This window comes from Etheostoma cragini, chromosome 6 (genome assembly GCF_013103735.1).
Source record: "Etheostoma cragini isolate CJK2018 chromosome 6, CSU_Ecrag_1.0, whole genome shotgun sequence".
Lineage (NCBI taxonomy): Eukaryota > Metazoa > Chordata > Actinopteri > Perciformes > Percidae > Etheostoma > Etheostoma cragini.
The window spans coordinates 13,075,707-13,087,052 of NC_048412.1; the positions used below are offsets into that span (position 1 = coordinate 13,075,707).

General features: G+C 38.8%; 1 protein-coding gene across 2 annotated transcripts; it reads left to right on the forward strand.

Annotated features, from left to right (window-relative positions):
- The first annotated feature begins 1,115 nt into the window (after nucleotides 1-1,115).
- LOC117945741 (syndecan-2-like) lies at nucleotides 1,116-11,286 on the forward strand. 2 transcript variants are annotated; one of them, XM_034873439.1, is made up of 5 exons: nucleotides 1,116-1,396; nucleotides 6,875-7,007; nucleotides 8,000-8,196; nucleotides 8,585-8,876; nucleotides 9,134-11,286. In XM_034873439.1, exons 1-5 carry the CDS (start codon nucleotides 1,337-1,339, stop codon nucleotides 9,295-9,297), a joined length of 846 nt encoding a protein of 281 aa, XP_034729330.1. In that variant the 5' UTR covers nucleotides 1,116-1,336; the 3' UTR covers nucleotides 9,298-11,286. The 2 variants fall into 2 exon arrangements, with proteins under 2 accessions (XP_034729330.1, XP_034729331.1); XM_034873440.1 differs by having other exon boundaries at nucleotides 1,118-1,396; nucleotides 8,009-8,196.
- Nucleotides 11,287-11,346: the final 60 nt, after the last annotated feature.

The window sequence follows — 11,346 nt, forward strand, 5'->3', positions numbered from 1 at the left end:
AGGTTTTGAATGCTTCTTTCAGGATGTGGACTTCTGGGGGACGAGTCCCATTAAAGCAATAATGTTAGTAGATAACGGCAAAGCAAAGTGACATTTTCTCTCATAGCTGGGAATACTTCATCAACCCAATTATAAAGGGAACTTCACTGGAAATTCTTCTGGTGTAAAGAAAATAGTCAAATAGTTTCAAATAGTTTTTGTTGTTTTGTTTCAGTTTCATGTCAGGTGTGATTGTGATGAACGTGAATACGCTGTACTATGATGTCATGACCATTCTGCACTAGAGAGAGTCATATCTACAGTTTAGAATTCACTTCATAAGTTGTTACTTCTTTACACACTGCAGTGGCAGCACACGCTGGTCAGTCCCTTATCTCAGGTGTAAAATAAATGAGTGTGGGTTACTAAAATGTTTATTGAATTCCAAGTATTTAAAAATGACTGTAAAATAGAACACTGTCATGTGTTAAATGTCCTAACTAGTATTCCTCCTAGCTAGAACATACTGCACTTTACTGTCCTAACAAGCAGCAAGTGCTATTTACTTATTTACCAATTCCTTTTAAATGTTATTATCTTTTATGTGAAATTGCTGTACTTGTTGCTTCCTGGTGTAGCCTGGTTGGTTTTGGTTTCCCCAACACAGAGTCAGCAAAAAGAGAATAAGCACCTGCAGAGCAGTGTTGATTGATATATTTTCATACAACCTACATCAGCCCAACAACCTACAGTTACAGACAGGTACATATCTGCTGTTGGGGGTACAGGTACAGCAAAGAGTAAACACCAACCAAACTGAGTAAACCTACATTACCTACTCAGTATTCAAGGAGAGTTTGCCACAAAATAAAGTGTCAAACTGATCTAAATTAGATTTGGATAGTGGACTTTCAGCTAAGTTTTCTGAAAAATGTCTTTTCCCTGACAATCCTAAAATGTAGTGCATTTCTTTTTACTTTAGTGTGTTTGTGTGTGTGTGTGTGTGTGTGCACGCGTGTGGGTATGCTCGTGCGTTCATGTATGTGTGTTCATAGTACAGAAACGCCCCCAGCGTCTTCTTCAACTGACGTCACGCCGTGTTGACGTCACCGCGGAGCCACGCTGCACTGCTATGGAGCCAAGGCAAACAAGTTTTCCAGAGGAACTATACACCGCAACGCGTCCAGTCGTCCATCCGAGTGCTGAGATTTCACGAAGTAGCAGAAAACATCAGCCGAACACGTGACGAGAAATTAGCTTAAACACTTTATTTTGCTTTTGAGTATATATAATTCAGTTCTTTTCTTACTATATATTTACTTCTCCTTACTACTGTCGTCTCTTTTTGGAAGTTACGATGAGGAATCTGCGGTGGTTTTTCCTCGTCGGGCTGGCGACTGGGTTTATCGGTGAGAAAGTAAGTAGCTTTTAATTTCGCTTTCATTTAAAATACCAAAAAACAAACGTTATTTATAAAACCTGAATGTAATCTTGCTTGATGACATTGCTTTTCTTTTAAACCGAGGGGAAAAAAAACACGAAAAAGCCTTTGAGATAGTTAGCTACATTTAGAAAATGCCAGCCTACGCAACGTTTAATCATTTTTGTTTTTTTTCTTAATTGTTTTTTTTTCATTCATGCTCTAACGTTACGTTATACCGTTCTAACGTTAACTTGTTCAGTATTCTTTTTTAACATCCTTTACCATCTGGACGTTTTATATAAGTCTGTGCTAAAATATGTCAACATGAAAATAAGCGTTAACTGTTTTTTAAGCATAGGTAGCTAATGGTATCTCCCATGAGGCAACAGAATAGAGCTTTGTTAAACTCCGGACTGATAGAGGGTGTACTGATATTCAGGCTGTGTGTTCAAGCAAAGTTCAGGCGTCCAGTTGGTGTCAAGTTCACACAGGGCCAAATCTGTTCAGCCTGTAGGCCCCCAGCTTTGACATTTAAACCCAAACCTCCTGGCCTCAATTTCCCCGCAACACAGGGCGTTCAGGTTTTAAAATGTCATTTTTACCAGATGAACCTCTGTATCACAATCTAATGAATGTGGAACTGAATGACGAAATCCTGTCTGACAAGTCCAATTCAAACAGCTTTTAATGTTTTGAATTGAATTACAAACTATCAACACTTCTTCCTGTCTTTTACCCTGTGTGTGTGTGTGTGTGTGTGTGTGTGTGTGTGTGTGTGTGTGAGAGAGTGAGAGTGTGAGAGAGCTGGAATACACTTGGAAATGACATGCTAAAGCAGAGCTCTGTGCATTGTCACAAGTGCGAAATCTTTCCTGTTTGCATGATTTATTAACTGTAGAAGTCCCAAACGAGAGCCAGGGTACTTGGCCACCTCTCCAGATATGCATGGCATTTATGATTTATGAACTGTATATAGTGAAAGGGAAACCGCTGAAACCTGAGACTGTCCTGCTCCAAACGTGCCAAGAGGTGCAAGGCAGTAAACACTGGCTAGATACTGAAAGAGTTGTGTGGACAGAGAGAGAATAAAAACAGTTTAATGTCATTTTTTCCCCACCTAAGGTCCCATGAGTTTATTGTGAGAAAATGGATTATAAACGGATTAGATTACTGGAACAACAATTTATGAACTGCTTACTTTTACCATTGTGTAATGTAATTCATACTCTACTCTACACATGCTTGCATTTCATATTACTAGATACTCATATTGCCACTAATACAGACTGCAGGCCTAAATTGCTGGGCGTGAAGGATCAAACTATCTATTTCTCTGAGTGTGGCTGTAGAATTACTGGTTAGTCAGTCAGTGACGTTGCTCACATCCAAACGATGAATGTTGAAACAGGCTTTTGAGTTGGTGAGCCAGTGGTTGTGTCATTTTCTGGATAATTGACTCACAGTGAGTCCCACCGGGCTAGTCCAGGCAAGCATCCTAACTACGTGGGCTACACACACACACCTAACCATTGTTGGCAAGAGAAAGCCTGTGGCACTGACTCTTTATCAATGGTTATTTTCCCACTGCTTCAAAAACGCACAGATGACAGAAAGACCAAATACAAACATTACTGTAATGATGATATTCTATGAATAGAATGTAAAAATAGAAGTTTGACATACCTAGCTGTGGAGATTTCGTATGTGTTTCTGGTCTACCTAAAGTTTCATGTGCTCGCGGCTTATCAGTATGAGTCACAACAATACTGTTGGGTATATGAAGTGAAGACTGTTCACGTCCTGTCTGCCTGACAGCATCTGATTTGCTGCCGGATGTTTCTATTGCATTTTTGTGACTTTGCTAGTTGTATGTCTGAAACGTACACGTACAACTAACTGAAAAGAGTTAAATAGTAAAACCAGAGCTGAATGTTTTCTTTTAGTTTTTACAATGGTGAATACCACTTCTTCTTAGCAGGCATCACCACATATTGGTGGTTAGGAAAATCTCTCTTGTACTGCTCTTTGATCAACCACAAAGATTTTAATATTTTACGATCCGTAACTTATGAAAAAGTGTTTGTTTTGTTGAATAGTGTGGGCTACGACCTTTAGTTTGGGGTCTGCAGATGCAAATAACTGTGATACATATCTCCATTGAGTCCATTATAATATTCTCCTATGTGTAAAACAAAAGGATATATTGTGTATTTCAATACAATCCTACCGATACTCTGTCCAGGCCAACAGAGTTGTACTAAAAATGACTTGATTAGGAATCATGAGCCAAGAATTGGAATTAGTTTCATAGAGGATGCTTTTGGCTTTTTTGAAGCCTTTTAGGACGATGACTGCTGTTACCTAATCAGACACATATGACATGGGGGGGGGGGTCAAACATTTTATGACTCATAGCCTTGGTCGAACATACCCCCTCTCTAACACAGCGCTGTGTGCTGCTGCTATCTAGATGGTGATGACAGGTCTGCTGTGTACTTTTGGCTGTTACACAACCTCACTCTTGACCTGACTGTTCTCTCGTTATCATATGACATCCCGCTCATTGGGGAAATATTTTACTGTAATAGGCATCCAGCAGACTAAAAAAAATATGGATTTGTTGATTACAAAATTTAATAAAGCACTCCCCAAAAAACACTCATACACCCTCCTTATTGCCTGTCTGTAGTGTTTTATCACTGCGATCAGGCCGTTTCCAGAAAACTGTCTTCACTTGGACAAAGCACCGGGATACCAGATTAGGGGGGATTTGTGTGTGTGTGTGTGTGTGTGTGTGTGTGTGTACGTATGTCTGTTTTCCAGATGTGTATAACCTCTGACTGACTGATTCAAGTCTTCCAGTAAGCCCCAAGGCTAAGTTCCTTCTAGCAAGAGGCATTGACATAGAAAGGGATAGCTGATTTTTACTTTGGCCTTTGTGTTACATTTTGAATGTTACATTGTCTGTAAATGTATTTTGAAAACAATTAATCAAGTTATTCAATCAACAGCAAACGATTCATCAATACCTCTGATAATCAGTCGATTATCAAACATAAATGGCAAACAAACTTGGGTTTTCAGCTTCTCAAATGGAGCGTTTTGCTGCTTTTTTCAGTATTGTATTGGACACTAAATATGTTTGAGTTCTGGACTTTTGATCGATAATAACAAGACATTTTGAAGATGTCACCTTGAGCTGGGAATTTGTGATCTGCATTTGTTAGCACTTCCTGACATCTGATCAACTTCCTTAATAATTGAAAAGAACACTTCAGATGAAAACAGTTGAATCAATGATAATAATCATAATAATAAATGGCTGTTAGCTGGTGCCCTCCTGGGGCAGTAGGGATTGGCAAAATGTAATTATTATCAGTATGATCATGCATAGACTTTCAGCACAAACTAATATGATAATAATATTATATGATCTTGTTAACCTTCATACTAACCTCTGTTTGAGTTTTCCAGTGTTTTCCCCCAGAGCACATTATATATTGTAATTCTAAAATGAGTTTCTAATGTTTTAGTTTTACACACATGAAGAGTGTAATGTATACCAGTGAAACAGTGAACTGCTTTGAACATCAGTTGGATCATTTTTCTGTATGATTTGGATCTACCATCTACCACATTGTCATATTTATTGATATCAGAATATCTCCTAATTAAGGGTGATAATGATTGCAGCCATACTGCCTAGGCCTATATCCCGGTGTATATGAGGGATTCTGTTTAAAGTACATGTACATGGTGGAGGGGGTGCGTTTGGCAGTTCATCAGTTCAGCAGCACTTGATTTCTGTTACAGAAATAGTATTAATACTTGTTGTTGTTGTTGTTGTTGTGGCCTTTATAAAGGAATCCGGCTCATTTCAGAGTGTACAGTGTGTGTCTCCTTCACTGGGACTGTCCAATCAGTGTAGACGTGAGCATGAGTTCTCTTTCAAAGAGACCAAACAATCTAGTTTGTGTCCAACCTGGAGCCGTGAGTTTGAGGGTAAATATAAGACAGCTCTAATTCTCTTTGGTCATCCACAATAATTACATAAAAACAAAAGTTATTTTCAAGAGAAGTGAAATGTCTGTGTGTGTGTGTGTGTGGGGGGGGGGGGGGGGGGGGGGGGGGGGGGCACAGCATCTGCTATTGTAATCCCCGCTTGAAGCCAGCAAGAATGCGAGAGCCCCTTCTGCTAGTCAGCCCTGGCATTGCGAGACTCTGCTGTCTTGTGAAAAAAGATGGTTTTCTGTTTGGCCTGTTTTGCCACAATTGGAACACCAAATCTGGTTTCATGTTATAATGCTTTTTTGCATCTCTGTTAGCTCGAATAAAATAGGATATCTCAGGAGTCACAAATAAATGTTCTAAGGTTTTTTTTACGCCTTGATCTACTGTAGTTTATTAATACCAAAAATATGTTCCCAAGCAGAATGAAGTATCTGGCATTGAAAGGCTAGTATTTGTAAAAAATAGTTTGAATATTTATTGCACTAAACGATCCTCCTCATACAGTATGTCCCCAGCACCTGTTTCAAGAAAAACATACACTACTGTCTCTGTCTCTCTTCTTCCCTTCCAGTCTCCCTCGTTTCTCCCTCTCTCAGCACCTGTGTTAGTGGAAGCATAGTATACATACCAGACATATTTCAGGTCTCAATGGGCCGTGTGTGTGTGTGTTTCTGTGTGTGTGTGTGTCTACATCTGCCTAGCCATTCCTCTTTTTTTTTAATTTATGACCCATTATCAGGTTGCTTTCCTTTTTATTAATGTTTTTTCTAGTCTTCCCAAGCCGTTATGTTAACATCGTCCTAAAGCAGCTTGTTTTATTCTTCAGACCTAGAGACAGTCATGTTTCAGCAAGCTGATGAATAACTTAATCAACTCCAGCTACTCAGTGTTTTGAGTGGAGTCTACTTTATATCAGACAAAGCTTTAGATGACAGGACAAGCAGGGTTTTGGTTTTCATCAGACTCCTATGTGTAATGTTTGGGTTGGTGGGAGCTTTTCCTACACGACATGAAGCATTTTTTTCCCCGTGTGTGTGCCCAGTTGTCTGTTCTGTGTGTTGCCTTTGAAGCTGCTCTATCTCTCCCTCCTCCTCTGAAATACACTTAGATCTTTGCTGTCTGGCGCTGTGAAGTGTCACAAATTACTGCCACAACACATTAAATGAACTAAATAAAACTTCCATCTCCTGCATCCATCTACTGTACATGCACCAGTATGGATGCAGTACACACTGTGTTTAAACTGACAGACACCAGTGAATATTTGGCCAGCATAGGTCATTGGCTGTGAACGGTATTGTCTTACTCCCAAACTGTAGAGACGTTCACGTGCTTTAGATTAGTGGAGGGAATTCTGCAAGTTTGAATAAAGGAGATCTATGTGTCTCCTCGTCCTTTCTGCGTTTGGTAGTGCTTCTTTTTTAATTAAATCATAATCTGTTTTATTTATCTCTTTTCCAGCTCTTTGTCTCCTCCCAGACACTCGTTTCCACGACAGATGACATGTACCTGGAGGGCTTAACATCAGGTGACCTCCCTATAGATGATGAAGATGGCGATGATGGCGGATCAGGCTCTGGATCCGGAGCCTTTGGTAAGGAGACCACTTTGACCACCGTCTTTGTTTTGTTATTGTTTTGCTTTGTTAATTTTAATTTTTGATTGTTACCTATATCACTGTATGGGGGGAGGGGGAGAGAGAGAGAGAGAGAGAGAGAGAGAGATTAGACATTCATTGTTACCTATGTCAATGTATGAGAAACACTGATTTTGGTTGCAACGTCATAGTCTTTGTTTCAGCAGTTGATAAATGAACGGTTCTAAAATACATCATCATTTTTGTTGAATGAATTTAACACAAAGTCATAATTTGTTTTCTTCAGTCCGGGCCCTGTTTCCTCGAAGCATCTAGACTTACAGTGGGACTGAGATCCTGTTAGTCTTAAAATGATGTCTGGAAACAGGGACCATGTTTCTGTCTTAAAATTCAAATTTCCTTACAGAAAGTTAAACAGTTTTCTAATCTAGTCTATCTGTTTATTTGCAAATGTCAGACAAATGAGCCATACATGTTGGGTAGACACAAGGGCTTAGTACATTCAGATACAGAAGCACTCACTCACTCACTGTGGGCCAGATGTTTGACCTGAGGTAATGTTGAGTTTACCAGGTGAGATTTTATTGGAAGCACACAGATGTCAGATACTCCCTGACTCATTATCAATGACTCACCTTTATGCCCGCAGGGAGTAATGTTTTGGAGCATTTAGCAAGGTCACAATAACCTAAACAATTCCAGCACGATATAAAACTCCCAGATTGAATTCCAATACCGGGTGGAAAAGGAACTGGTTAATTAACATATCAATGTCACATTTTAATATCGCATCATTATCAGATTCAAATCATTTATCTACAAAATGTCAGTTTTGAGTTGAGAAGAACGTTTTTCAGACAGTTAGATTACAATAATATTTATGTATCTTATGAACTAGTGGAATTTTGTTAACCCTTAAAGTAACTCTTACTCCTAAACAAAAAAAAGAAAGGATAATACATGTAATACCGATTGTTTCCCTATTTTTGCTTTCACAGATAAAGAGGAGATACTCAGGAGGCTCACTAACTTCTCTCAGACCACAGTCTCCAAAGAAACGGTTCCAACTCAACCAATGCCAAAAGCAGACCCCCCCCACAACCCATCAACCACAGCAGCAACCAAAGGGAAGGACACGGAGACAACACCATTCATGTTACCTAATGGGGACAGCAGGGATGAGGAGGTAGAATATTGCTTTTCCTTTGATACAAATCCTTATCTCAAGGAGAACTTTTATGACTTTGGTCCCAAGACTAGTATTCTAGTATACTGTAGACTATTTAAAAAGATTAAAGTAAATAATACAAATGGTGTACTTATGTACTTTGTTTAGAAATGTCTTTGGACATTGTAAATGATTAACATTTCCAACTGTATGCTTTTCGACTTTTGATGTGAGATGAGAGACGATGACATTATGCCTTAAATTCTTTTTTTTGGGGGGGGGGGGCAGTCAAGGAAGGCTTGTATCATGTGGACATGCAACAGTTTTGTTGTCATTACTTTGAATTCCTCATGGGGTTGACAGAAACTACGTACTATAGTTCGAACTACTGCTTATCTTTCTCCAGGTGGCTGGCACAACAGCTGATTGGTTCTCACAGAGCTCCACCAGCAGGCCTACCAGTGAAACTATTGCAACCAAGTTCGGCATAGAGATCACTGTAATCAATGATCCCGTCGAGGATAACAGCCTGGATAGGTGGGATGTCTCAACACCCAACAACCGCGAAGACAATGTCCTGATCGCAGAGGTCGAAAATGAAATTAAGGCCACCAACGGTCGAAGCAGAATATATGAGATGGACTCTCCGGCAGAGGTGACCTCTGAGAACATGTGGGAGAGGACGGAAGTGCTGGCAGGTAAGGTTTCCACTAGACTTCCACTAGACTTTACGGCATCATTATTGTCCCCACATGTCTGGTTTAATTATTATTAATTAATAATTTAATTCAGAGTTAGCACCTGAACACTGATGAACAGATGACGATAAAGACTACTTGCAATGTTCTGTTTGAGCACTTTTAGAATATTAAGATCAAAATGTTTCATTATTTAATTTTGCCAAATATTGTCAAGAAAATAACAATCCTTCAATGTTTTTTTATGCCCTCTCCAGCGGTGATAGCTTGCGGAGTGGTTGGGTTCCTGTGTGCTGTTTTCCTCCTGCTCCTTATTGCCTACCGTATGAAGAAGAAGGACGAAGGTAGCTACAACCTTGGAGACACCAAAGATTCCACAACAGCCTATCACAAAGCACCGACCAAGGAGTTCTACGCCTGAACTGACCAATAGGGACTTTGAATGGAGTCCGCCTCCTCCCAATCATTACTAAGAATGGATCTATAAACAACTGAAGATGATCCCTTTTGATGAAGTTTGAAGTCAAGCACCTCTGTTCTTCTTCAGTGCTCTCGCCGCTATTCTTTTTCTCATCTTCCTCCTCTGCTACCCTTTCGCATCTTGTTGGACTTGGTTCTGCATTACAGAGAAATGAATTGCCCCATTTAGCAGAGCTACAGCCTGAACTGTCCCAGCTCAGCTTAAAACAATTGAGGAAGTTTCACAGAAACCTATGAATTGCCTTAAAACATGTTAATTGAAATGTTGCCACGTATGTGATTAGTATTACAAAGGGCCTTCAAAAATGTAAACCCTTTACCTGTTGTTTTAAGGTCAAATTTTCTCTTTTTAACATTTTTCATTGTTACATTTCATTTTCTGTACACTTTCTTTTCTGAAACGATGATTTGTTTTGTTATGAGGAATGAATATGTTTTTCACATGCTGTCCAGTATTGGTATGAGAGAAGATGTTTCTCTGCAGGTACATATTTTTGTTGCTTTCTTACAGATTTTTGACACCTAAAGACCTGACCAAATATAAATGTGCTTTATATGTCTTTTGGGAAATTATTTGTACTAGCCTTTTCAATGTGTTTTGATGTTTAGAGATTATATTTCCGTAAGCCATTTTTTAAAAGAGATTTCAGTTATTGTATTCATACAGTGGTAGCAGTATGTTGGCCCTCCACTTGGCATCCAGCATTAGTCATATTTTAAGGACTATTTTATTTGATGACTGAGTGCAGCAAGAACGTGTAACAGGATTCCTCAGGTTAAGCCAAGGCTAATGACTATAATTCAGAAACCGTAAAGTTACCAACGATTACATAAGCAGCCAAAACACATTTCTGTCTGACTGTCAACTGCATACAGCTATCATAGCAAGTTTGGACTTAAAGGGACCGTGACAATGTAACTGACAGGATTATTAAAAATCAGTAATTTATTCATGTCTTACAAATTATTTTTTAAATAGTTACAATGTTAGGTAGTGTAGGCATTTCAGCTTTTACACCAACCAGCCAACCAAAACAAACTTGATGATCAGTAATTGATGCATACAAAGAGGTGGCACAAAGTGGTTAAACTACGAGTAGACTTTGTTGACATGAGTTTAATGTCATATAACAGATGTAAAATTGGTATAGGCACTCTTATAGGATTGAAATAGCTATTTTTGTTTGTTGCTGTCTGTTGCAAAATTTGTAGCAGCAGTTTTTGTGTTTATTAACCGTTTGATTCCCTTCATGAGACAACGTAACATCAGTGAAAGTTGGTGACTGAGGCTACGTTTATTTGTTTTCCTTTAGTCAAGTCTACGTAATAGTGTTTACATGATATAAATACCTTTGCCATAATTTAAAATACGTATTATTTTGAAGCAATTCTAGAATAACGGAATGCAAACTACCTATTCACTGTGGCTGGAATAAACGAGGATTTTATCACTAACCTACTGTGACTTACTGTTGATAACGTAACATTTGTTGGGCACTTGAACCTTCTGTGCCTCACAAAATACATTGTATACATTCATTTACAGTTGCCATGACCTTTTGAGCTGTACACAACCTCAAATGGAATATTTCTGTTCCAGTGTGGTTGAGGGAAAACTGACATTTCTGTTCTCCATACCAACAGAAAACATCATATCATAATAAACCCTACTCATGGAGGGTTAGGACAACGGGTAAGCACTTGCCAGCAATCAAACAGGTGATGACACACAATAACCTTTATCTTCTAGAAGTTTATACAGTATGTTGATGATACTATAATTTAAATGTATTAATTTATACTTGCTTAGACTATAATCCAAGTTATTATGTAAGTGATTTAGTGGGATTGTACAGTATTTACTCATGATCGAAGCCTCTTTGTGCCTACTCCTCAGTTTTTGTTTTTGAATATTTATGTTGTCCCTGTATTTGATGAGCCTTGGTTCAATTCATTTTCATAATTAGTTGCCTAGCTTTTTTAAATACTT

Bases quoted from the DNA above. Each gene is read 5' to 3' on its own strand.
- LOC117945741 (XM_034873439.1), top strand. From the start codon at position 1,337: ATGAGGAATCTGCGGTGGTTTTTCCTCGTCGGGCTGGCGACTGGGTTT. The intron at 1,397-6,874 runs GTAAGTAGCTTT...TCTCTTTTCCAG, and splicing joins CTGGGTTTATCGGTGAGAAA to CTCTTTGTCTCCTCCCAGAC. The intron at 8,197-8,584 runs GTAGAATATTGC...ATCTTTCTCCAG, and splicing joins GGGACAGCAGGGATGAGGAG to GTGGCTGGCACAACAGCTGA.